The sequence below is a fragment of the Cercospora kikuchii genome (genome assembly GCF_019650295.1).
Source record: "Cercospora kikuchii DNA, contig_00002, whole genome shotgun sequence".
Classification (NCBI taxonomy): domain Eukaryota; kingdom Fungi; phylum Ascomycota; class Dothideomycetes; order Mycosphaerellales; family Mycosphaerellaceae; genus Cercospora; species Cercospora kikuchii.
The window spans coordinates 3,857,434-3,882,700 of record NW_025408583.1 but is presented as its reverse complement, the minus strand read 5'-3'; the positions used below and the strand labels follow the sequence as shown (position 1 = coordinate 3,882,700).

The following is a 25,267-nucleotide window of genomic DNA, read 5'->3' as shown; positions in this document are numbered from 1 at the left end:
GAGCCGAGTCGTTGTTCCCATTCACCTACCCCGTTTTGTGGAACGGCCCGCTCAGATCCATTCACTCACGCTTATGATTATCAACTCCACGCTCATGCAGACTCGTGGGACTGGTGCTGAGGTTATGCGTACACACCCTTCTGGTTTCATGATTTGCATGGGTCGTTTTGCATAAGCGCGCCTCTCTCGCAAATCTACGTTGAGTGGCCGTAATGGTCAGCTTCTGAGGCAGACCTTAAGCCATGCCAGGTGCTGTGCGTCTCTATCTTGCCCCGTCTTTCGCTCATGCCTCAGCAATCACCTCCATATAACGCGGTGGCTCCACGAAAACACTTGCTACCCTGCCTTCAAGTGTCCAGCTCGCCAACTTTGAACGCCTCGACATCCTCAGGAGACGCAGCGACGGCGCCAAGACGCACAGTAGCATTTTGACCTGGCCCTCTAATCTCGCAGACGCATTCTGGATGGGTCGATTTGTACCTCTCCTGCAGGCACTGTTCTGCCAGACTGAGGACTTCGAGCAATGCGGCGTCGCCCCCAGCTGCAAAGTTCCGGGCGCCAGCGCGGTACTGGCACGAGGAGTATCTAGTGTCCACGAAGTACATCAGCTTCTTCGGTTGGGGAGGCTGCACGATGAGCATTTTCTCCCAAGAGGGTCGAACAGTCGAGTCTGGTACGCTGCGTATCTTGGGCTGAAGGACCGGAGGCTTATATTTCGATTTCGGCATGTTGAGTATGATAGGGTTGTACACTACGAGTTGGAAGTCTCTCGGCGGGTGATACGGTCCAGTCGTGTAGCATTTCCCCGGGAGCTTGCAGATGTTGTAGCGGTCCTCTGGCTGAGTGGCTGGCCCGAATTGGGTTGGCGGCCGTTTGTCGTCGTCGTCGGGATGCCAGACGGCCGGGCACAGCTCAATCGTGTTAAGAGCAATGAGTTGCGCTCGAGTTACTGGAAGCAAGAACAACTTCTGTTGGAGGGGCTTGGATGCTGAGATTGTCATGTGCCAGTGTTTATCGACGCGCTGGGCGAGGAGAAGGGTTCTCATGTCGACGTGGATCATGATCTGCTCGAACAATTCGGTAACGTAGAAGACATGTGAGCAGTGCAAATCTTCAGCAACTTTCGAGGCAGTCGGGCGTGTTGCGTCCATCTCGAATGCAGTGTGCGTCTTCGCAGAGAATTAGTGCCTTATGTGCAAAGGGTGCATAGTGTATTGACCGACCTGCCTTGCCGTATCTTGTTATGGAAATGATGTTGAAGACTCGAATGCGGTACTCGAGGTCGGCTCCAAGTCTCGTGTGTTGGTGTGACAGAGTAAGAAATATAGTGCCAATGGGCCAATATATAGTGGAGGGACAGGTCAGTCTCTGTTCACCTGCCCCACTCAGGTCCATTCACCATGCCGAGTAATCGACCGGCCTCTTGCAAAGATTGTGGATGGGTGAATGGTATCGTGCTATTTGTGCAGCATCTCAGGGTCCTAAGTACGCGGCAAAGGGCCTCTTTTGTGAATTCAGTAGTCTTTTGCCGATGACTATCTTTCAATTTTATCACGCTGCTACCTCTGTCCATGATGTCTCTGAACAAATCGCAGCGCGTGACCTCACAATGCCAGTCTGCGGCAATCTCCGAGGTGCATCACGGTCTGAGTGCCAACACGATTGAGAGCCCCAGAAGATGGTACTGCCCGCCCAGTCGTGCATGGCCAAGCATCCATATCTCGATTCCATCAGGTACAGCTTCAGTCAAATTCAGCAGCCCGCCCTCTATGCCTCCAGTTCACTGAGCCCAAGCCCGTCCGGCTCAACAATAGACACATCACTCCCCACAAGGTACATGTCTACCTTGCGATCTGGTGTCGCATCTTCGTGCAAGCCCTCGAAATGCTTTGTGCCGTATGCCTGTAGGAGATCCCGCTCGGCGGCAATGAGCACATTGGTCACCGGAACATCTCCAGCCAGCGTGACCTCGTGGCGTGTTCGGGGGATTGATGAATCGCTATTCTCGAAAGCCAAGACGAGTTTTGGCTGCGGAGGTTGAGTCAGGAGCATTCTCTCCTAGGATGGTCTGATGGTGGAGACTCTAGCAAGGCGTCTTGGGTTGCAAGACCGGCTGTCGCCATATCTGGCGGTCGAACAGGAGGGCGTTGTAGATGATGGCTTCGAGATCAGGTTGTTCCCTGTCCTCGGGATCTACGAGCTTGTAGGTGTTTAGGTAGGACTTTTGTTGTAGCCCGAGGCCAGAAGCGTTGGGTGGTATGGTGGTCAGTGGACGCTCGACAGTATGGATAGTCGGTAGTTGCTCGCGAGTCGCGGTTCGAAAGAACAGCTTCTGCTGTAGTGGTGCAGATGTGGAAATTATCCCGTGCCAGTGCTTGTCGACGCGCTGAGCAAGCAGTAGGGTTTTCGCATCTACCTTGCTCAAGATTTGTTTGAACGGTTCCGTAATAAGGAAGACTGCCGACGCAGATCTCGAGTGTCCTGTAGCCGAGGAAGCCATTGGCAGTGCTGAATCCGTCTCGACTGGGGCCTGTGTCAGTGGAGCCAGGCGAAAGTATAAGAGTGATGCACGATATCCAATATATAGTCGAGACGCAAGTCCGGAGCGCACTCCATGTTCTCATTCACATGTCCAAGTGTCTTGGGCTTCCCGTCCGTGTATTCACCAAGGACTAGCCTTTCCAAGACTTCTTCCTGTTCTGCTACGGAGTTGTCAATGTCAAACGTCTCTGTTGAAACATGGGCGATCGTATCATAGTTCCGCTGTTTGGTCAAATGCTGCAGGTCGCGTGCGTGGTCCATCTCGAAGCCCTGCTCGCGCGATGAAGGCTCTGTCTGGGAGTCGAGTGGTCTGCTAGCTTTGACCAGGTTGACAGATACGCGCTCACGCTTGCTCCAGAATATTCTCATGCTCTACTGCGACCAGACAGCATCTTTTCCTGGATCGTGCTCTGTGAGCTGGAGAATGCGCAATCAGAGATGCACTCCGTCCTCGTCATCATCGCCCATCTGAGCTTCCAGTTGCCTTCTCAGCTCTTCATCCGTCAGTCGTCCGCTTGGGGCTCTTGACTCTGGCACACTCTCATCCTGCTCTGCATGGCCGTTTGTCAACGTGCCATTCAACACTTCGCCATTCTCTTTCCCCTCTGCCGCCTGTACATGCCCCGTCCAGCGCATCCCTCTGCCCTCAACCTCAGCTTTGCACAGCTCTATCCGCTCCTGCATTCTTGAAATAACGACGTCGTTCTCGCTGATAGCTTCCTTACACACTTCGTCGCCAGAATCTGCAAACTCGGCCATCTGGGCGTTGGAGTCGCGGAGGTGTTGCATGCTGTTCAGAAGCTCGGCAGCTTTGGCGTAGAGAGTGTCGACTGGTAAGTCTTTGATGGCGATGGCAAACATCTCTGGCGAGATGGGAGTGCTGGAGGAGGACATTGTGTCCCACGGAAGAAGATTCTCGGTCTGTGAAGGTTCGATGGTTGTTGACGCGCTGTCAGTGTTGCCTTCCGCTGCTGGGATGAGTTCGAGCCACGGAGGCAGCGGACGAGGCATGAGGGAATGTTGTTCGTGAGTTGGATCGTGTTCGAATTACGTCGACGCGCGACGTGGGGTTGCGCGAAAGTTGCCCCCGCAAGATCTGGTTACGAGTCATGTACAGAGGACAATATAAATGGAATCGTGCAGTACACTTTGTCCTGGCAGAAAGAGCAATCTCAGGCGCGTATAGTCTGCTTCAACCTCTTCTATGAGGATAGCTGGACTGATACAAGAATCTAACTACCCGAGTTGATGGTACGAGGAGCGCTTCCTCTGTCGTTCGCTGCAAGTTGCTACCTTTTTGTTCGTCTTTATCCTTTGCAATGTCAGCAAACTGTCTGAACTATCCTGACCAGTCTCTCATCAGTCGTCGGTTGATCACTGATCCCGAGGCAATGGCTCGGCGCAGATGAGGTGAGTGACTTGTCTCTTGATTAGTAGCACACATCGCCTGGGGCGTAAGGTAAGCAATGCGGCAGTAAGGCAGCCTCGTTTCGACCGTGCGGAAGAACTTCGTGAGAGAGAAAGCTGTTGCCTCTTCAAAATAATGTTCACTAAGCACGCTCTCTGTCATATATACAGCGAGTGCGAGAACGATCATTCGAGATGTGCTAAGCATATAAATCGGCCACGATGTCATGTGTCGACAGGCTCGCCCTTCACAGTCGTCACCTGGAACAGCAACCCACAGCAGCGAACAAAATGGCAGCAGAACGCCGATTCGAGCAACTCCTCGCCCGGCACCGGTATCCTATCCTCTTATGCTGCGACGGAGGGTGTGGATTTTGAATTGACACCTGCCCACAGGGAAGGCCTCCCGGAATACAAAAAGCCATTGGCAATGAAGAACTTCATTGGTATGCCCCAGACTCCAGAGAATGGAAGGATCTTTATCGGTACGTCTACCATAGCCCAGTGCGCCTGCCAACCGCTGATATCTGATTGCTGCCTAGTCTCGTGCTCTGACGCCCGCATCGAACCTGCAGAGTTTCTCAGGCTGAAGAAAGGGGAAGCGAATATCATTCGTGTTGCTGGCGGTCGAGTTCAAGAACAGGTGCTTCGTTCGCTGGAGATCATGGGAACCATTGCTCCGATAGGTCTTGTGATGGTCATTCACCATAGCGGTGAGTACATTCGTGGCGGCTGGAAGTTGCTTGCTAATGTTTAGTAGACTGTGGTGGTATGAACACCACAGACGACGAAATCCGTGCCCGACTTTCCGCACGTGTTCCCGATCACGCGTACGAAGTCCGGGATAAGATCTTTGGCACGTTCGGACATATTGGACTTGAAAATTGCATTCGTGAAGATGTGGAGAGGATCAAGGCTTGGCCTTTCCTGCCTAACTTCGCGAAGGTCGTAGGATATGCCCTTGATGATGAGACTGGAGAGCTTAGGCAGGTCGTATAAGGGCTTGAGTTGTTTCTACGACACATTCCCGTCCGAGTGTAGTCAGTCTAGCTCCGTTAGGACATGATAGTAATCTAATGCTGAGCGTGAGCAATGTGTTCGCAATCTCTGGCACCACGTTGGAGATGTCCTTGGTGAATGAAAAACACCTTCGTGTGGTCGTGTCACAGGTCATTTTCATGACGCTCGTCTACTCAGCAAGTAGTCGAATATCGGTGTCGGGTAAAGTAGCTGGGAGGGAGAGGCTAGGAAAAAGTTGCCAGTTCAGAGTTCAAGCTCCCGAGCGTCTCCCGCATTGGCCGCAGAATCTCAGACGAAGCGAGGCCGAGTTTCGTCCCGTCATCGACATTGACGACTGTCAAGAATTGATCACCGCATACCGCGTTCGAGATAGCAGGCATCTGCAGCGATGAGCAATGTCTGGACATCGGTAGCATCGAGTCTGCCACGACAGCAGACGCGCATCAGTCCTTTGCTGCAGCTGTTCAATGGCTATGCCAAATCGCAATCCACTCGGAGCTTTGCACAGTGGTCGTTCGCCTGTCATGGATACCGCCAGGCCTCTAGATCGGACGTAACAAATCGTCCGCACAAAGCCACCTTTTCCACGACTCCTTGCCTAGCAAAGAAAGGCCCTGCGAAAACTACACGAAAGGCAACGACCCAGTCGGCCACCTCAAAGAAGGTTGCACCTCCATCGACGCAGACCAAGGCACATAAGGCCAGGAGCGCTGCCCTTTCAGCGGCTGCGAAGCTAGAACCTGCGCCGACAGTAGCGTCGCATACAGAAGGTGTCCGATCTCGATTGGAGGAAGACCAATTAACATGGCGCGACTACGATCCAGAAGGAGGAATGCCGCTTCCTGGCGGAGAGCGCAGTCAACCTGAGATCAATGCCATATTTGGGAACGAGGATGTCGACGTTGATACAGGCAACTACATATTGAATGTGATGCATTGGAGAAGACAATCGGGAGCTCTGATAGATGTGGGACTAAGATTTTCTGGCGGGATTGAGGTAACACAGCAGCAGGCTTTGCAAGCCTTGGAATATCTGCGGTCTCAACTACCAGATGTGGACGAGGCAGGAAATGGAGAAGAGTGGGTGAGAGAGGAAGAGGAAAGATTACGGAAAGAAATTGAAGCGCGAGCAGTCAAGCTGCGGCTGTACAAAGCCACCGAGGAAGATGCCGCTGAACAGGAATACGAGGATAATGAAGAGTCACAACAGGGAACAGAAGCTGGACGACAGAAAACAGGCCAAAGTGTGCTACAAGCGACTCGCAAAGCAAATGAGACAGAGTACGAGATATTCAAGCGGGAGCAAGAAGAGGCCAAGAAAAGGGCTGAGCTCAACGCTGTTGCCGCCCAACGTGGGCCTCTGGAACTTCTTGGTGGTGTACAGCCTGGTTTGAGTGGCGCGGAAATGCCTTCCCAGTTGACTTACAAGGGACCCTTTGGCATCTCGATTCGTCCGCCAGCGGCGCAAGCTTTTCTTGGAAAGCCGCGAGCGAAGCCTGCATATATCAAGTACTACGAGGAGAAAGCCACTATCATCAAGGAGAATGTTGTGCCTCAGATGAGCAACATTGCACGACTTGGGCCGTCCTTTCTGATGTTGCTGCTGGTCCTGGCCGGATGCTGGTACCTTCACGAGAACTATACACCACCACCCACTTCCGCCCGGCTTTGGCCTGATACACCTCCGGCAGCGGCAACGCTATGGGGCATCACTGGCCTGTTAGCAATGAGTTTCATTCTAGGTCGCCTGCCACCCCTTTGGAAGACTTACAATAAGTACATGACTTGCTCCCCGGCATATCCCTATGCTCTCAGTCTCATTGGCGCATGCTTCCGGCACGACTCAATCTACCACTTGGCATCCAATGTTATTACACTTTGGCTGTTCGGGCTTTTTCTCCATGAAGAAGTTGGAAGAGGCACTTTCCTTGCAATTTATCTTGCCTCGGGTGTTACAGGGACATACACATCCCTGGTCTACAATGTCCTACGCAAGCAGTGGATGGTGTACATTTTAGGTGCGTCGAATTCCGTGCTGGGAGTGACAGCGGCAATCTGCACACTACGGCCCACCGGATCCATTGAGATCTTCGGATACAAGATACCCGTCTACGCCTGGATGTATTTGGCGCTGATCAGTGCGACCGAGACCGCGGCAGCATTCAGAGCGTTGAAGACGACGCTTGACCATGCGGGACATGTGGGAGGTATCATAGCTGGTGGTGCTGCAGCATTCGCCTTGCGGTATCAGGCTGCGCAGAACCGATCTGGGGGCGAGGAGAGGGCAGTGCAGATGGTACGACGGGATGCGAAGGAAGTCGCGGACGAGCTGAAGAGAGAGGCCAAGGAGGCCGATCTAGTATAGACAACGTGCCGTAGACTTGGTGCCCTGTGCTTTATCTGTATTGTATAGTTCATTTTGTAGATACCCCAGGACGCAACGTCTCTTTGGCGCGGATGGTCGATCACGGCCATGTGATGACAACTCGCTCCTCCTTTTGAGCCTGAAAACGACTGAAACTGACATCTCTCACTCATTCTTATCAGTTCGTAGCTGCTCAACTCACGTCGCCTTCAACCTTAATCTCTGAAGACAATGTGTGTTCAAGGTGAGGATCGTGCCGTGATGCTGTAAGTAAGTGATTCGGCAGGGCCGCAGTGGGTCAAAGCTTGTTCAGTTGAGATCAGCTTGTCCGACGAGACTCGAATCCGAGCTCGATCTTGCTCTCCAGACTGAGCATGCAACACTCCTCCCTTCCACCCTCACAACCCACGACGACCACGGCACCGATTTCGCGGCGACGACGAGACATCCTTTCCACCTGACGACAAGACGCCCTTCGCGGCGCACACAAGGGGCATGCATGGGCCTCAGCGCCGCCAGAACCCATCCAACATGCATGGCGCCTTCTCGCAACAGAACGCATATCATGGCGGAGGGCAACCCGACTGGCAACACCACCCAAGCCAGGCACAGCAGCAACATCACTATGCTGCGCAGACGCAAGCTGCCGCTGCGGCCAACGCCGTCGCAGCCCAGCAGCAGCACTACGGACGAGCGATGAGCGCCGCGGGCCAGAACAACGGCAACGGCAACCCAGGCGGTAACGCGATGAACGGCGCCTCTGCGCTCGTTGGAGGTGCTCTAGGCGGTGGTGCTGGCGCTGAGCATGGCGGCGGGATGGGCTCAGGCGAGAACATGAGCGAAGACAACCGCCGAGTGCTGGACTGGATCTCTCAAGTCCTGCGACCCGAGACACGTGAGGCCGCTTTGTTGGAACTAAGCAAGAAGCGAGAGCAGGTTCCTGAGCTGGCGCTCATACTGTGGCACTCTTTTGGTGAGTGCGACGCGGTAGCGGAGTTGGAGAGATGGCACACTTACACCTTACCCTAGGCGTCATGACGTCTCTGCTACAAGAGATTATATCAGTATACCCGCTGCTGAACCCCAGTCAGCTCACAGCAGCCGCATCCAATCGTGTTTGCAATGCGCTCGCCCTGTTGCAATGCGTGGCGAGCCATGGCGAGACCAGAGGACTCTTCCTGAATGGTATGGCTGATCTTACAGAAATGCTTTTTCCGAACGATGCTAACGATAGCGCAGCTCACATCCCGCTCTTCCTATACCCGTTCCTCAATACAACCTCCAAATCCAGACCGTTTGAATATTTGCGACTGACCTCTCTGGGTGTCATCGGCGCGCTCGTCAAGAATGACAGTTCTGAGGTCATCAACTTCTTGTTGACTACCGAGATCATCCCACTCTGCCTTCGAATTATGGAAACCGGATCGGAGCTCAGTAAGACAGTCGCCATCTTCATTGTCCAGAAAATCTTGCTTGATGACATGGGTCTGCAATACATCTGCCAGACTTACGAGCGCTTCTATGCCGTGGGAACGGTCCTGAGCAACATGGTCACTCAGTTGGTCGATCAACAGACTGTGCGCTTACTCAAGCACGTAGTGCGATGTTTTCTGCGGTAAGTCGATCACGCGCTTTTTCACACGCGTTGCCACGCTGATAATTAAAAGATTGTCGGATAATGCTCGTGCTCGGGAAGCGCTCCGCCAGTGTCTACCAGAGCCACTGCGCGATGCAACATTTTCGCCAGTCTTGAGAGACGATGCTGCGACCAAGCGTTGCCTGGCGCAGCTGCTTCTGGCTCTGTCAGATGGCGCCGAAGCGCCTATCACCGGAGCTTACGGACATGGACAACACAGTCTTCTTCCTGGCGCGATGTCCTAGTTCGACCCGAGCCGACACTGTCTTCCTCCTGGTCCGATGTTCTAGTTGGAGTCGTGGGAACTTGCGAATGCCCTTTATCCGCGTCCTTTCGGAGGAGCTTTGCCGGTTTAACACGCCCCTGCATGATCCATCTGGAATAACTAGATTTGGTCTGAAGCGATATCTCTCCTGTGGGCGCTACCGGGCGGCGACGTTCTCGGCCTTCTCCAGCACAGTGGACTCATGGCTACCATCAGTAACACACCAAACTCACCAGCGACATTCCTTCTACTTCTGTCGTCTCTGCCTGCCTGCTTTGATGCGGCGGCGAGGCAACCTGTTTCTTCTTATACCCCCTTTGCTTTAAGTTGCTTCGTTTTCGCGGGCTTTTCGAAGAGAACAAAAAAGATCAATCATCATCATCATCATCATCGGGGAGAGGGAACAAATGAGCATTTTCGAAATCGGCGTTTTTGACTGTCTGTGGTGGACACACTGTAAAGCTAGGGAGTTCAAACCGTCATCACCACCAACAAAGGGGCGCGAGCGCAGCACACGACATACTTTGGTTATTGAGGGGAAATAAACGAACAATGGATGAGTGCGAGGGAGGCGAGATGGAAACGAATGAAGGAAATGTGTAGATATGGTTCTTCTTTTTATGACGATGAAAGGGAGCTGGAGCTTATGGTCAGAGAGGTTGCGGATGCGGAACAAGGACGAAGACTATCATGCTCTCTGCTGTGCTATGCTGCGCTGTGCCAAGCTTGTGTGCGAAATGTATTATTGGGGTCACGTCTCGGGAGTCAGAGCGTGTCGAGAGAGACAGAAGCAAAAGTGAACGAATAGATTTGGTTTTCTCAATACTGGTTATCTCTTTACAGACGAACATGAACTTGAAAAGCTGATCCAGCTTATGCCCTGGATCCATCCCGCACAATAGCGGCTCTCAGCACCGATCACCGCCTTCGTGCTCATCTTCCCGTCACAACTCATCGCGTCCCTGCTTCCCCGCTCCCTCGTCGCCAATTAATCCCTTCTTGACCATACTCGTCAGGATCTCGAACGCGATCTGTGCGGCGGCCAGAGCTGTGACTTCGCCCGTTCCGTCATATGCTGGAGAGACTTCAACAACGTCTGCACCAACAACGTTCAAGTTTTCGATTCCGCGGAGGACGCGGATGAGCTCGCGGGTCGTCCAGCCGCCTGGTTCGGGGGTTCCGGTGCCTGGTGCGAGGCCGGGGTCGATCTGTGATGAGATAGAAAGTAAGTAAAGAAGCTTCGGATAGAGAATTATGTTCAAACGGGAGATAAGATGCTAGCAGATGGGGTGTTCACATACCACATCGATATCGATGGACAAGTAAACTGGAGTTTCAGTTCCGACAACTGATAGGATCTTTTCAACGATGCCTTTGGTTCCAATGTCGTCGATGTCGTCGCAGGCGATTCTTGTCCAGCCTTGTTCTGTGTCGTCGTCATTGTCTTCCGGGCTGGAGAGGCGGGTTCGAAGGCCTGCATGGACAGAGGAGGATTTGCGGATCAAGGACTCTGTTTAGGCAGAGGACTTAGCAACGTGCACGAATGAACGAGACACGTAGGCGGAAAGTTTTGGCACCTTACCATTGTGGGCTACCCAGAACATGGTGCCATGGGTGAAGAAGGATTGCTCGTTGGGGTTAGAGGAGTCAATCCAGGCTGAAGGATATTTGGCTGGGTGCCATCTGTTGTATATTTAGTGGTATTCTTGACCCGACAGATGCAGAGACCTACGTATCGAGGTGTGCGTCGAAGTGAACGACTGCCACGGGCCCGTAGATCTGATTTAAAGCTCGTAGTGTTGGCAGAGCAATCGAGTGATCGCCGCCCAAGGTCAGCAGCTTTGGAGTATTTCGATACTTGATGTTCGAATTCGCATTGTGCTTGGGAGCTGTGCTGTGAGCCAGGTTCGTGAAGGCTTCCGTCATCTGGCGGAGTGCGAGAGCATTGTCGAATGGAGAGATGGGAATGTCACCGCAGTCGATAATCTCCGCCCAGCTTGAGTATGGGTTAATTCCAGCTCGAGGATTGTAGCCGCGGAAAGCTGTTTGACGGCCAGCAGCAGCTCGGATAGCTCGTGGGCCGAATCTGGCTCCTGGTCGGTAGGTCACTGCGGTATCGAATGGGGCACCAAGGATTGCAATGTCGAATTGTTGATCTGGATTCTGGAGACATCTCGTGTGTGGCAGATGGGCGAACGTGCTGATGCCGCTGAAACCCCACTTGAGCAGAGTCAATGGCATGCTACCGGCTGTTGTTATGTTTGGACACATACGTCTGTGCCCCATTTTGCGTCCACTACGATTCTTCAGCATTGTATGTTTCCAGCGCCCAAGACATACTGACAGTCCTCTTTCGTTTCGCCTACAAATTTCTTCTGTTCGTACTTCTCGCCATGATTGTGCCCCGCATGACCAGCGACGAGGCTGGCAATAGCACCCAGTACTATCGTCTTCACGATCATCTTGCGAGGAGTTCTGAGAGCCAAGAAGAGGAGAATTGGATCATGATTAACAGAAACTACTTAGCCTGAGCAGCATCGTGCTTATCTACGCCGTGGTCCCCGCCGCTTCGGGCAGCTCAAGCCGAACTAGAGGTGTGCATACCGGCGGCGTTAGTCATGAAATGCAGCTTGAAACACGAAGGGCGCGGCCAGACTTGATGGCCCATGCGTCAAGCATTGTGCATTCTGATGATGTTGTTGAGAGAGAGAGCAGGATGGAAGAGGCCGAAATGTGATGACATCAAGGTTGTCGGCTTCGCGAGTCGCGCGCGTCGAGGATGAGGAGGCGCGTCTCACTCGGCCAGCGAATCTAGCTCCATGCACGTGAAGCGTGCTGCCTTGGAGAGCAATTCATTCTCTTCTTGTTCTCCCGCTCAGTGAGCGTACATATTGCAACAATGCCTGAGGTAAGGGCTCGAAGCTCGAACGGCGAGAGAAACATTGCTGACAGCTCCAGATTGGAGAAGTGGCACGCATGGTGCATTACCTGCGGAAGCATCTTGTCAATCGCACCATCGCATCATGTCAAGGCTTCGAAGACACAATAGTATACGGCAAGAAGGGAGGCACGGATGCTGAGACCTTTGCGAAAGCGTTGACAGGGAAGAAGGTCACTGGGGCTGGACAACAAGGTATGTGCAGTATCTCTATGGAGTTTTGTTGCTTCGGCGTCTGACGCTGGCACAGGCAAATACTTCTACGTCACCTTCGACAAGCCGCCACATTCGGTCATGCACTTGGGCATGACAGGTTGGATCAAGTGTTCCACTGAAGAGACTGCGTACTACAAGCAAGCGAAGGAGGATAACAAGAAGCCTGAGAGCTGGCCGCCAGAAGAGAAGTGGACGAAATGGTTGATCAAGTGCGATGCAGAGGGCGATCGAGAGGCTGTCGAACTTGCGTTTGTCGACGCAAGGCGATTAGGCAGGATTGGTCTTGTCGATTGCAAAGCAGGGGACATTCGGAAGCACAGCCCCTTGAAGGAGAATGGACCAGATCCATTCATCGACAAGGATATCGTCACGGTCGCCTGGTTGACAAAGCTCCTCAACAAGAAGAAAGTCCCCGTCAAGGCTCTCCTGCTCGATCAAGCCAACATCAGTGGCATTGGCAATTGGGTCGCCGACGAGATCATGTACCAAGCGAAGCTACATCCGGAACAGTACAGCAACACATTCGACGAGGCACAGATCAAGCGATTACACGACGCTATGATCTCCGTCGTCTCGACAGCTTGCGAGACACTTGCAGACAGCTCCCAATTCCCAGAGACATGGCTGATGAAGTATCGATGGGACAAGGGCAAGAAAGGCGATGTCAACAAGCTACCTAGTGGAGAAAAGATCGAACACATCACTGTTGGTGGCAGGACTTCTGCATTAGTTCCGTCTGTCCAGAAGAAGACTGCGGCAGTCGCCGGTGACGTTGATACTTCAAATGGAGATGCAAAGGCAGAGAAGAAAACGACGAAAGCTGCTAAGCGTAAGGCCAAGGCTGAAGAGGATGATGAGGAGGAGGAGGAAGTCTTGCCAGCCAAGAAGCAGCGTGGCAGGAACGCTAAGGCAGAGACAACTGAGGAAGCTGAGCCCGTAGTGAAGACAATACCTCGTGGCAAGAAAGTCAAAGCCGAGCCTGTTGACGACGAAGATGCTGAAAGCGAGGTTGAGGAACCCAAGGCCAAAAAGGCAAAGACTACTCTCAAGAAATCGATGAAGGAAGCGAAACCTGTGCTGCCCGGCGAACGACAGTCTTCGCGCAATAAAGTGAAGGACGAGCCAGAGGCTGGAAAGGGCAAGAAAACTAAGGCAGCACCAAAGAAAGAGGCCAAACCAGCGACGCCTGGAGAGCGCAAATCAACGCGTGGCAAGAAGTGACCACCATTGCTTCGACCACTCGTTCGTGTAGCTACTTTTCCATTAGCGATGACAGAGATACCATTATAGTTTTGCTTGGAGTTGTACAGATTGAACAATAATACAGTTAGCAAGGCCACACAAGTATGATCTTCTTCAGATCGGATCTCAAAGCCCAAGCTCAGTACCTGCATAAGCGCACGATCTGGCACAGATCGAAGCTACCCTTTCCTTTGTTCCTGTGCTCCTAGCCACCAACCACTAAATCCAACCCATTGAATAATGATCCGCGCTGACATCATGACTTTTTGTCTTCGCAACGAACCATCAAGATAGTCTCCTACGAAGAAAGAAAGGTAGGAGGATAGTATGACATATGCAGTACGCAACGCCTTGACATTGGAAGCATAAGAAGTGGTGCATGCATCTCAAGCACTTTTCTGTCCCTAAATTTATCCCTCGAAAGACTCAAGTATTTCATCGCGATAAGGCTTTCCTCTGCGTGATACAAATCTACCACAACCAATCCGAACGTCAATCCAAGTACTTTTACACCTCAACAACAACTCTCAAAATGCCCTCTTCGAAAGGCGAGCCTACGGATCCGGAGTTGAGAGAGAAGATCAAGGAGGAAGTTAAAGCAGAGGAAAAAGGTAACCTATGGGCTTCCATGCCCCAAGGACGACTGCTCGTCGTTTATGTTATAACGTGCATTCGCTGACACGTGGTGATAGGCGGCGGCGCAGGCAAGTGGTCCGCGTGGAAAGCTGGCGAGATGGCAAGGCGATATGAAGCCCAAGGAGGAGATTATAAGGATACGGGAGATAACAAGAATAAGGCCCAGAAGGGGGAGCCGGAGAAGAAGTAGAAAGTTACCAGTAACCGTGGATACCTCTGAACCCAACTACCTCTGAGTGCGACCGAAGGTCGCTAAGCCAATCAGCAAAGCTTTTCATGGATTGAGAGCCAATCTGACTAGGCGCTTGCACCTAGAGGTAGTTGCATTCAGAGGTATTCACGGTTACGAGTTGGTGCAGACTTTACGAACTACGAGTTGGTGCAGACTTAACGAATGAACGAATCGATGAACGATATGCACAATTCGGAGGAGACATTCTTCCAACATTTTGAACTTGAATCGCTGTACATCAAGAATTCGTGTGTAAGCGCTCGCGATGAGACTGTGTACACATACTCGGTCAAGTACTCAACGTCTGATTCCACATACTCTCCACCGTGACCCCATCCTTCCACGTGCCATACGTCTCATCTTTCTGCACCGTAAATCCAATTTCTCTCGTTTCATTCTTTCCTAACCAGAATCCATTGCTCTCGAAATGAACGACCGCTCCAGAAGGGTAGTCGAGCCACACCCAAGCTGCAACGCCTTGGGTCGCCGTCACAGAGAACTTTTTTGAAGATCCATCATAGGAAAGCTGTAAGCCTGGATCGACGAGCTGTGCATCTTTCAAGGCACCAGGAGTGAAGAAGCTGGCGTGTGTGAAGGTCTCCGTCGTGTTGGAATTTGGCAATCGTCCTTCGACTTGAATCTCCATTCGAAGAATTGCATTGTTGTGGTCGGAAGACGACAAGATCTCAGTGGTGTTGGTCTGGATCACCTGGGTGCTGTTGATCGCACCAATAGTCACATCTCTGGACTCATCCATTTGGATGTCAAGCTTCTCGCCCTGCCAGTTATACCATGCAAAGGTCGCCGACCCACTGACATCTTCCCAAAGGTCGGACGTGGCCCAGACGCTGAGGTTCCCGGTCGCTCGATCAAAGTAAGGCGCAACAATGACATGTGAGTATGCGTCTTTGGCGACATAGTGAAGAACTTTCCAGCGGCCATCGTACTCCACGCCTGCCCAGGTAGGAGCGACCCAGATGTCTTCGAGCTGCCAATACAGAGAGCCGAGACACCGGTTGGGAAGACCGCTGCCACGTCTGTAGAATTCGATTTGGGAGCGATAGAATTCTGCTTGGAAGATCTGTGTTGCGTGGCACCAAGCGGAGAAGTTCGCAATGGGATCCGTCTTCTCGGGTATGGGATACCAATATTCGACCGCCGTTGTCATCTGTCCTTGACCTACGCGCGAGTTGGTCAAGTTGTAAATGTCGAGGTCAGAATTCGGATTGTGCTGATTCCTCAAAAGTATTGTAGTACTGTTAAATTGAAGGTCTTTTTCGGAGATTTGCTGCCGCCAACTCTGGAGTGAAGGCATGCTGTGATAGCCAAATTCGTTGGAAAAGCGGCCAACAGGATATGATGTGGTGTTGCCGAGATATGAAGAGTTGTAATTGTAGTAGTCTGTTTCTCCATACACGGCTCCTTGGGTCTTATTGTTGTATCGTTGAATCATGATCTCCTTTGCAGGAGCGCTGTGGTTGAGTGATAGCCAGCCATTGGAGGTAGAACTGGGTTGGTAGCTGATACTTTTGCTGTTCTCGTAGACTGCTGGCAATAGGGTGTGCAGGAAAAGTGCTTCATACTCGCCGACCAGTCGTGGATATTCCTCGGGCGAGGAGCGGTTGGCATTAGGGAGCTCAAGATTCTCGAGCTCGTTACCACCAGCCCAGAAAGTGAGAGACGGGTGATGATTGACTCGCCGGACTTGGTACTCTGCTTCAGCTCGAACATTCTCAAGAAACTCCGGATCTGCGGGATAGAGTGCGCAGCCAAACTCGAACTCGGACCACAGGAGTAATCCCTTCTCGTCGGCGAGGTCATACATGAAGTCTGGCGAATACGCGCCGCTGGACCAAATTCGCAGCATATTCTGGTTCCCAGCGATTGCAGTGTCAAACAAATCGGAGATGCGCTGTGGCGTTACTCGGGGCCAGAACTCATCAGGCGGAATGAAGTTGGATCCTTTTGCAAAGAATGGCTGGGCGTTGATCTCGAAATGCCAATTATTGCCGGGCGCAATGCCTCTGGCCATCTCCGCCTCGCTGACAGGGTTGCCATTGAGCACAATGGTTCTAAAGCCCACTCTCTTACTCACTGAGGCCAGTTTCTGCCCAGTTCCCGACACAAGCTCGATGGTGATGTAGTAGAGAGTTTGGGGCCCCATCCCGACTGGCCACCACAACTCGACATCTTCTTGCGGAACTATGGTGGATCCAGTAACTGCGGTGTCGGTAATATTGACACCTGTAAGATCACCACTTGCAATGGTAGCATTATCGATGCTCGTGAGTTTGTATTTCAGACTTGCTGAATCGGTAACCTGGAGTACCGGGGAGCGTAAGTAGATATATGTATCCCTGATGCTGATACCGCAAAAGCAGACTTACATTGCCAAAGTAGTCCAAGCTCGCATTGACGACCCATGGCTTATTCTGGTCGGGTGGGAGGTTGTTTAGTTGACCTTGGCGATAGATGTCGACCAAGCTGTTGCGTATGTGCACTTCTCTGTCTTCCAGCTGTACAATCCATGCTGGCTGCCATGGTCCTGCAGGGACGAACCCTATAATACAGCGATGAAAGGTTAGCTTGTGGCTGATACGAATCCCTGTGAGCTGAGTGTGCCCAAAGCTAAGTCGCTGTAAATTGGGTTGTCCGACTGCCAGGGACATCGGAGAAAGCATCGCATTTATCACTTACCGGCACTCCAATCCCATCCGAAATCGTTCTGTTCTTTACGGACGAACCATCTGTTGGGGAACTGGTACAATTGCTGGATTCCATCAGCCCAAGTCTCCTGCCCGGGCTGATTGGCGATCTCGTCGGCGATGTTCGCCGCCGAACCGAAGTTGATGTCAAGGATTCTGTTTTCTTCTGCGCAATTGGTCAAGAATTTCGATACATCGAACCAGTACTGGCGAAACTGATTATTCGTGCTGGCAACGTGCTGTCCGCAGAAGGAGATGCTGGTGAAGGTGTCGAGACCATTGAAGAGTAGCCATGTGCTGCTGGCGTTGGAAGAGAGACCGGAGATGGGAGCAGATATGTATGTCCAATTCTGCCAGACGATGAAACGAAGACCATAGCTGTTTCGGCCGAAGAGAGGATCGCCAATGACCTGGTTGTCGTAGAGATCGAGGGTTGCTTGACTGGGAAGTTTTGCCGGTAACGAGATATTCAATAGAGGATTTGACAGTGTCCAGTCGTCGCCGACAAGACTGATGACTCGCTGGGCATAGGTCGGTAGGCTTAGCAGATGTGCAAGTGCCAGGGCATAGCGAAAGAGGCGCATGGCTGCGGTCAATGACAAGAACGATCAAGACTCACAAGCCTTGGCCATCAGCGGCAGCAATATATCTCCCATACAGAAAGCTAGTGCTTATTCGTCGGCAGTGATGGGTGAATGCAGCAAGCAATGTGACGTTGCACCAGAGGCCAATGGTTCTGCGGGGAGAGTGGGACGGCGGCGGAGCCTCCTCACGAACAGAGCACGGAGGGCGGTGGTGCGTGTTGTAAGCAGAATGGATCGTCGAGCTGTCAATGGAATGATGTCTTGCCAGCACGTCTCTCCACTACGCGTTGCTGCTGTCCTCTGTAGTGACGCAGGGAAGGCATGCCCGCTCCCCGCTCCGCTCCGCTCCGCTGCAGTGACGTTGGCGAAACGGTGCCGCAGGCCGGGAGGCAGAGCCACAGCAGAGAGCCACAGCAGAGAGCCGGCATGAGGCAAGGCATCGGCGACGGGGACGGCAGTCGTGCAGCCGGAAGGCAGAAGCAGGCGAGCGAGGTTGATGTGCAGGGAAAGGACATACGAGGGCGCGCTGGGCGCCGTGGGCGTGGGCGTGGACGCGTTTCATCTCGCGTCGGCCGGCGGACAGACGTGTCGGCGTCTGGTTTCATCTCCCTCCGCACGCTGCTTCTGCTGTACACTGACGTGCTGCCGGTGCCACTGCTCCCGGCCGCCAGCCCGCGCTCGCAGTCCGCACGATACCAGCTGCTCCTCCTCCCTCGAACTCGCAAATTTGCGTCGCGGGTCGGCGTCGCGAGCGTGGGACGAGACAGCAAATGAGCGCGGCGATGGCCTCGGGAGTACGATTCATGTGCTCGCCACGCCGTTTGAGCTTGTGCGCGCACAGACGTCCCTTCACTACTGCAGCTCTCGTCCCTCTCCTCGTGCGTTAAGATTGACGCGTGCGCGCGGGCGATTCTTGGTGCAGTTGGTATAGCAGTCCCTCGTTCATTGCATCGTCCTCAGCGCGCCTTCGACTCCGCCTCGTCCAGCAGCACGAGAGCCGAGCAGCTCACCAGCGGCAGCACCATTGGATTCCTCTCCAGCACAGCTTACCACCCTCCAGATGCGCCAGACGACGCGATGAGCTCACTGCCTCTATTTACAGCCCAGTCACTTTATTTACGTTAGAGCGATGCCGTGGAAGCCGCTTCCTTCAGGTAAGAAGAATCAGCTTGCATTCCAATGCCTCCTCCACGTCTATCTGCACGTGCTCACCATTCCGCCAAGTCGCATTTGCTATTGCTACTGCTCCCTTCACTGCAAGTGAAAAGTACGATCTCCCCCTGCAGATTGGCGACCACATCTATGTCATCGAACAAGGTGGCTCTCGAAATGAGTGGTATCGAGGATACCTGGTGGCCCCGCCGTCGCTGCTGGCGGGCCTCACCAGTGATCGCGGCCAGCAGTTGGAGCATCGCGTCTTCTCCGGAATCTTTCCTGCCAACTGCGTCGAAGTCCGCGAATACCTAGGCGAGGGGAAATTGCCCGATGGGAACGAAGAAGATGAAGCGACAGACAACATTGAGGACCCGCGCCAGCGGAGGAAGAGTCAGGCATTGGCTGCGCGTCGGAAGAGCCAGCGATTGAGCAAGAAGCAGAGCACACGCAGTCTGAGGAAAGAGCGAAAGTCGATATTTCTGTCAGACGAGCCTCTACCTCGAGCTCCTGGCGCGCCCAAGCCCCTGGCACCCGTCCCTCTCCTGCGCGTGGGAGATGAGTCCAGCCTGTCAGCGACCGAGCCTCTGATAGACGAAATCGCATCCTGCTTGCGAGAATGGCACGATGCACGTCTGCACGACCTGCTCCTGGCGCGAGGATATACCCAGCTTGCAAAGGTTGAGCAGCTCGTCAAGAGAGTGGACACTGCGAGAAGTCAGCTCATGCACGATGTCTTGACTCAGAAAGAGCTCGTAGTGCTGCGAGAAGACACGGTGTGGGATCTTGTTGCTGGCAACAAGATGCTGAGCGAAGAGGTCATCGTCCGGAGTCCCACAGAAAATGGTCGCATCCTGACTGCAGACGACTCCGTCATTGAGATGACCAAGCTGCAAGCGAACATGAGCATACTTGACAGACCTCCGAAGCCCGTGACAGACAAGCACATGCTACACCATCTTCTGGTGGATGCGCGCAACCTGGTCGCTGATGCAGAACATCCAGGAACGCTTCACGTCAGTCTCTTCACCAAGGAGCATGGTGAGAAACCACAGCCCCTGAGTGAGAACTTTGCCATCTCGGTACCTCTACCAGAAGAGCCCTCTGCCGCGCCCGAGGACCAGCCGCAGACACTGTTCGTGAACTTGAGCAATGCGGATGTTGGCACAGGCGCAGCGTCACGCTCCTTGTACGTCGTCTTCAAGTTGATGCGGGACGAACCTGTGAGGTCGGCAGTCTATGGTCAAGGGATCAATCACGCGCAGAAGCCCGCTCTGACAAGCAACGCGCATGGTGGCTCTCAGGGAAGTTCGAAGGGACGGCTCAGTGTGTTTGGCAGCACGAGGAAAAAGAGCGACCACGGACGTAATGGTTCCAATGTGCCTTCCCGGCCCGGAACATCGCAGTCCCAGCGATCGGACAGGACTGGCACTTCTGGTGGAAAAGCTGGCTCGGACACGGCAGGCGAAACGAAACTCGTGCGGCGCTGCGTGGGCGTCGGAGCCATCGACGTGACCCGCTTTGCTCAGGGCAGCACGAGCATAGAAACGACGGTCTCGCTTTGGACGCCCAACTCTTCTGTTGCTGACGACAAGCACGACGAGGACGAAGACTGGCTAGAGATCGTGCGGGACCTAACTCGCAGCGCAAGTCGTGGCTATTCCCGTGTCGGGTTGATCAAACGTCTGGATGTCTTTGTGCAAGCGTTCGCAACAGCAGATTTAGCAGGTCTCGTTCGCGACACTCCGACATTGCTACACAATGTTCTGATGACTCCTAAACTCGGTTTCTCTGGCGTGCCGACGGAAAAGCGAAGCGACATCTATCTCACGTTGACCGAACCACGCTTACAACGCAGTTCCACCCTCGCACATTCCAAATACGGTGCAGTGCCGCTCAACCAACGTACCCAAACAAGCCTCTCAAATTTACAGCTCACTCTGGAGGTTCGCAAAGCCAGTGGAGAGCGCTTTGAAGGGTGCATATTCCCGTCCGCGAACCACGAAGGTCACACCGCATGGCGCACGACTGGCATCGAGCGCGGAGAAGGCTGGAACCAGACCATCAGACTGGCCATACCTGCAGAGGAAGTTCCGGGCAGCCATGTCGTGATGAGCATTGCAGATTATCCCAACTTTCCTTTCGCGCTCGCGTGGTTACCTTTATGGGAGTTCGATGCCTTCGTACGTGATGGGGAGCATCAGATGTCTCTGTACGTCTACGATGAATACTCGAGCAGCATAATCAACGGCAAGGGCGCGTATTTGGCTCTGCCACCGTGGCACGACAAAAGCGATCCTTCTCAGGCAGCGGCAGCCACCATAGCATTGAGAACATACCTCTGCAGCACAGAGTATTCACAGGACCCAACACTTCTTGGCGTATTGCACTGGCGAAATTACCACGGCGAAGGACTGAAGGAATTCCTGGGTCGCTTTCCGTTTGTGCCAGAGATCGAAATCGTGAAACTGCTGCACGACGTCTTTGGGGTCATGTTTGAGATTCTGCACGAGTACGATGAAGTTGAAGAGTACGAGGACCTGGTGTTTTACAATTTCGTGGTCATTCTCGGCATCGGTCGGGACAAGCGCTTTGAACTGGGTAACATCATTGAGGAATATGCTATGACAAGGCACGACTGGCCGCGAGCAAGCAAAGCACTGGTTCGCGCATTTCATCGACTTGTCGCCCGCAACATGGACCCTGAGTCTTCCCGGAAGCTCCGTGCCGCTCTGAAGGTTGGTGACCAGATGCTGAAGCTGATCATTGATTCGATGAAGCACTCGCCCGGAAGCGTGGATGAGGAAGAGCACAACAGCATCCTGCCGGCTGATCGTCAGGGTGAGCTTAGACGTGAATTGCAGAAGTTCTTCGTCGCCATCATGGCATTGCTGCGCAATCCTATGCCAGTGTTGCTGGGCACACAAACGCTACTGATCCAGCGCTTCCACACATGGCTGCCAGAACTGATGCCAATCATGTCATCGAACGACATCCTGGAAGTAGCGACTGACCTTATGAATTCTTGCTCTCATGCAAAAGGCAAAATGACGCTGTATCGTCTAATTCTCTTGGTCAATTACAGTCACCTCGATATCTTCAAGACGCCCGAAACAAGGGCGAATCTCATGGCAAGCACCTTCAGCTGGCTCGAACCTTACTGGGGATGGGTACCAGAACCTGATCAGCAATGGCGGGATTCAGTCCGGTTATGCTGCTCGGTCGTTGCAGCGCAAATGGAACACCTTGGCGAAGAAAGTTGCCAGTACGTGCCCAAACTGGCTGAGTCTTTTGGCGTCTTGAAAGAGCAACCGCGCCATTCCAAACGTGTATTCAGCATGCTGTTCCCCACCTCTTATCCTTTTCCAACGAAACCGACGACCGAAGACATTGACGTCGACGAGGCGATGCTCGAAATCGCAGCGCTTTTGGCGGCAGCGCTTTCCTCTGATCGAAAGCTCTATTTTGATTCCAACACTGTGGACATACCTACTGTGCTGATGCAAGCCTTAGAAGTCAGCCAGAGCATCTTGTCATGTCAGGCGTTTCCGAGCAGCTGGCTGAGCTTGCTCGTCAGTCATCATCGCTACAGCATCACAGCGCTTGAACGGATAGAGGAAATCTTGATTGATGGGCTGCCAGACGTATATGCCCCTGACGCCAGCGAGGCATTCGAGTTTGATACAACAATGTGGCGGACATACTTCGATACACTGTTTGCGACTTTGAGCAGCCCGATCTTGGCCATGGAAACTTTCCCAGAGCAGAAGCGACGAGCAGTCTGGAAAATTGCAGGAGACGTTCGTGAGCTCGGAGCTGATCTACTCAAGCGGAGTTGGGAAGCGATCGGTTGGGAGACGGACGAGGAAGAGAAGCAATTGTATGGCTACCAGCGCATGGGTGGGTACCAAGTGCAGTTCGTGCCCGAAATGGTCGCGCCGATCGTCGAGCTTTGCCTCAGCGTCCACGGCAGTCTGCGAGCCGTCGCTATCGAAGTATTGCGTGCCATGATCATCGGAGCTTGGCAAATCGACCAAGACTTGTCACTCATTCAGACCGCCATGATCGACTGCCTGGACAAGCTATGCAGAGACACGAACGTGACCGAGTCAATGCTGCAAAAGACCTTCGTACCTGAGATGATCGAACGCTTCCGACCATTGGAGAAGACGAGCGAGCGCGCACTGTTCAGTGCAGTGGTTGATATGTTTAGCAGGATCCAAGAGTTACTGGAAATGCTGGCCAGCGTGCACTCGAGCAAAGCGGGTATCAACGATGCCAGCCGCCTTGTCGATACCCTGCGTCTGATGGAGTTTCTGCGTGACGTACAATCCGAAGATGCGTACACGCGCTACGTGCACCAATTGGCAGGCATGCAAATCGCAGCTGGCAACATCACTGAGGCAGGACTGGCACTTCAGATGCACGCGGACCGGTATGAATGGGATCCCAACATGCATCTCCCTGCCTTGGAAGATCCTCCAATGCCTGCGCAAACTGCCTTCGAGCGCAGAGAGGCGCTGTATTTCAAGATGTGCCAGCATTATGAGAAAGGGCAATCGTGGAAGCGAGCGCTTGGGGCATACCGGGAGCTGGCTACGCACTACGAATCCAATATCTTCGACTACGCAAAGTTGGCCCGCACACAACGCGCCATTGCCGGTGTTCACGAGCGCATTGCGCGTGGCGATCGTCCGAACCCCAGATATTTCAGAGTGGCATATCGAGGGCTCGGCTTCCCGCCTACGCTTCGAGACAAGCAGTTCATCTTTGAGGGCTACCCCAGCGACAGACTGGCTCTGTTTGAGGATCGCATGCAGCAACTTTATCCTTCAGCACAGATCCTGCGTGGTGGTGCTGAGCCTGCCGTGGAAGGACAGTTCCTGCAGATCTATGCTGTCAGTCCCAACAAGGACCTTGAGCACATGGTCTACCAGCGCACCAAAGTATCACAGGCGGTGCGAGACTTCAATCTGACAGCGAACCCGCGAAAATTCGCCATGACTTCGAGACATCCCGCGCACGACATTCCGATCACGGAGCAGGTTGTAGAGAAAGTCATCTACACTGCTGCGGACGAGTTTCCAACAATCCTTCGACGAAGCGAGATTGTAAAGATCGAGACCGTCACCCTCTTACCGATCGAAGCTGCAGTAGAGCGAACGACGCGCAAGACACAAGAATTGCTAGCTTTGGAGAAGCGTATTGCGAGCGGCCAGGACAAGGGTGCCATGTCACGACTGAGTGAAGACCTGATGAGCTCAGTTGACCCCGACTCTGGCACTAGTGTGTCGCGATACCGTGGCCTCCTTCCTGCAGGTCATGGCCAGGACAACCAATCCCTTGAACCTTCACTCTACGCACGTTCCTATGACGCTCCACTCGAGCCCATGCAAAGCGCCTTGCAAGTCGCCCTGCTTGACCATACACTGGCCATTAGACGTTGCCTCGCTCTGTACAAGAACTCCGAGCACCTCGCTACAAGAGCAGAATTAGTGCCCCGCTTCGAAGCTACCTTTTCGCATGAGCTGGGCACCCTTTTCCCGCATCGAGAACGTTATGAGGAGGAAGATGTTACGCCAAGAAATTCCATCGACGCGGCGCACGCGGCGCTGACAGCCGCTGCAATAGAACAGCACCAGCAGGCGAATTCGGGCGCTGGACAAGGAGACTTGCAAGAAGATGAAACGGATAAGGAGAAGGGTAGGGGTCGGAGGGGCTCGTTCCTGAAGAGAAGACTTTCGAAGCAGGGAAAGGGACTGTTGGGAGAGACGAATGGTGATGATGCTGGTGGTGAGAGACAGGCTCGTCCGGCTAGTCAGTCGAGAAGGAGAGATCGCAGTTCGAGTCGGTTGAGCTTTTTCCGCGCTAATCAGCAAGATGATGAGGACGCTGGGAAAGGCGGATTGGATGTGCCGAAGCGGGAGAGGAGGGGGTCGCTGAAGCAGAGGCTAAGTTTTATCCAGGATCGAAAGTAGAAGGTGGGTTGAGGTTTTGATTTGTGAGGATGTACGATGGACGATAGATATGGATGAGGAGCTGGAAGAGGTGGGCCGTCGGGTCAAGGAGGAAGAATGACGGAGAGGACTTGATTTACTTTTTCGAGTTGTTCTGATACCCCGTAGACTTATAGTACTATATGCTTCTCGTCAGTTGTTCCTGCAAACTTAAGTGAAGTAGAATCGCATTTGGCCTGCTCCTCACTTCCTGAGAGGGCGCGTTGTCGAAACCACGTCACGTGTCGCGGGACACTTTCCGTTCCTTCAGTTGGAAGCTTAGACTGAGCTTCTCAGATCGACCGACACTCGCGACTTCACTCACCAATGCC

General features: G+C 53.3%; 12 protein-coding genes across 13 annotated transcripts; 6 read left to right on the top strand and 6 right to left on the bottom strand.

Annotated features, from left to right (window-relative positions):
- Positions 1-347: 347 nt before the first annotated feature.
- On the bottom strand, positions 348-1,151 carry CKM354_000373900 (uncharacterized protein; the record flags this gene model as incomplete). Its single annotated transcript, XM_044798954.1, has 1 exon — positions 348-1,151. One exon carries the CDS (start codon positions 1,149-1,151, stop codon positions 348-350), a length of 804 nt encoding a protein of 267 aa, XP_044654889.1.
- Positions 1,152-1,767: 616 nt separating this feature from the next.
- Positions 1,768-2,052, bottom strand: CKM354_000373800 (uncharacterized protein; the record flags this gene model as incomplete). Its single annotated transcript, XM_044798953.1, has 1 exon — positions 1,768-2,052. The coding sequence occupies one exon, from the start codon at positions 2,050-2,052 to the stop codon at positions 1,768-1,770; it is 285 nt and encodes a 94-aa protein (XP_044654888.1).
- A 31-nt stretch (positions 2,053-2,083) lies between these two features.
- Positions 2,084-2,500, bottom strand: CKM354_000373700 (uncharacterized protein; the record flags this gene model as incomplete). The annotated part of the gene is made up of 1 exon (XM_044798952.1): positions 2,084-2,500. The coding sequence occupies one exon, from the start codon at positions 2,498-2,500 to the stop codon at positions 2,084-2,086; it is 417 nt and encodes a 138-aa protein (XP_044654887.1).
- Positions 2,501-2,973: 473 nt separating this feature from the next.
- CKM354_000373600 (uncharacterized protein) lies at positions 2,974-3,552 on the bottom strand (the record flags this gene model as incomplete). The annotated part of the gene is made up of 1 exon (XM_044798951.1): positions 2,974-3,552. The coding sequence occupies one exon, from the start codon at positions 3,550-3,552 to the stop codon at positions 2,974-2,976; it is 579 nt and encodes a 192-aa protein (XP_044654886.1).
- Positions 3,553-4,084: 532 nt separating this feature from the next.
- CKM354_000373500 (uncharacterized protein) lies at positions 4,085-4,947 on the top strand (the record flags this gene model as incomplete). Of its 2 annotated transcripts, XM_044798950.1 has the most annotated exons (4): positions 4,240-4,283; positions 4,345-4,433; positions 4,491-4,661; positions 4,709-4,947. In XM_044798950.1, 4 exons carry the CDS (start codon positions 4,240-4,242, stop codon positions 4,945-4,947), a joined length of 543 nt encoding a protein of 180 aa, XP_044654885.1. The 2 variants fall into 2 exon arrangements, with proteins under 2 accessions (XP_044654884.1, XP_044654885.1); XM_044798949.1 differs by having other exon boundaries at positions 4,085-4,433.
- Positions 4,948-5,356: 409 nt separating this feature from the next.
- Positions 5,357-7,333, top strand: CKM354_000373400 (uncharacterized protein; the record flags this gene model as incomplete). The annotated part of the gene is made up of 1 exon (XM_044798948.1): positions 5,357-7,333. One exon carries the CDS (start codon positions 5,357-5,359, stop codon positions 7,331-7,333), a length of 1,977 nt encoding a protein of 658 aa, XP_044654883.1.
- Positions 7,334-7,864: 531 nt separating this feature from the next.
- Positions 7,865-9,214, top strand: CKM354_000373300 (CCR4-NOT core subunit CAF40; the record flags this gene model as incomplete). Its single annotated transcript, XM_044798947.1, has 4 exons — positions 7,865-8,306; positions 8,363-8,518; positions 8,573-8,948; positions 9,001-9,214. 4 exons carry the CDS (start codon positions 7,865-7,867, stop codon positions 9,212-9,214), a joined length of 1,188 nt encoding a protein of 395 aa, XP_044654882.1.
- Positions 9,215-10,178: 964 nt separating this feature from the next.
- CKM354_000373200 (uncharacterized protein) lies at positions 10,179-11,696 on the bottom strand (the record flags this gene model as incomplete). The annotated part of the gene is made up of 6 exons (XM_044798946.1): positions 10,179-10,442; positions 10,536-10,744; positions 10,817-10,917; positions 10,967-11,454; positions 11,508-11,530; positions 11,579-11,696. 6 exons carry the CDS (start codon positions 11,694-11,696, stop codon positions 10,179-10,181), a joined length of 1,203 nt encoding a protein of 400 aa, XP_044654881.1.
- Positions 11,697-12,133: 437 nt separating this feature from the next.
- CKM354_000373100 (uncharacterized protein) lies at positions 12,134-13,609 on the top strand (the record flags this gene model as incomplete). The annotated part of the gene is made up of 3 exons (XM_044798945.1): positions 12,134-12,142; positions 12,193-12,367; positions 12,423-13,609. 3 exons carry the CDS (start codon positions 12,134-12,136, stop codon positions 13,607-13,609), a joined length of 1,371 nt encoding a protein of 456 aa, XP_044654880.1.
- Positions 13,610-14,162: 553 nt separating this feature from the next.
- CKM354_000373000 (uncharacterized protein) lies at positions 14,163-14,456 on the top strand (the record flags this gene model as incomplete). Its single annotated transcript, XM_044798944.1, has 2 exons — positions 14,163-14,241; positions 14,323-14,456. 2 exons carry the CDS (start codon positions 14,163-14,165, stop codon positions 14,454-14,456), a joined length of 213 nt encoding a protein of 70 aa, XP_044654879.1.
- Positions 14,457-14,787: 331 nt separating this feature from the next.
- Positions 14,788-17,787, bottom strand: CKM354_000372900 (uncharacterized protein; the record flags this gene model as incomplete). The annotated part of the gene is made up of 3 exons (XM_044798943.1): positions 14,788-16,818; positions 16,886-17,058; positions 17,196-17,787. The coding sequence occupies 3 exons, from the start codon at positions 17,785-17,787 to the stop codon at positions 14,788-14,790; spliced, it is 2,796 nt and encodes a 931-aa protein (XP_044654878.1).
- A 1,129-nt stretch (positions 17,788-18,916) lies between these two features.
- CKM354_000372800 (uncharacterized protein) lies at positions 18,917-24,917 on the top strand (the record flags this gene model as incomplete). Its single annotated transcript, XM_044798942.1, has 2 exons — positions 18,917-18,941; positions 19,012-24,917. 2 exons carry the CDS (start codon positions 18,917-18,919, stop codon positions 24,915-24,917), a joined length of 5,931 nt encoding a protein of 1,976 aa, XP_044654877.1.
- Between the last annotated feature and the right edge of the window lie 350 nt (positions 24,918-25,267).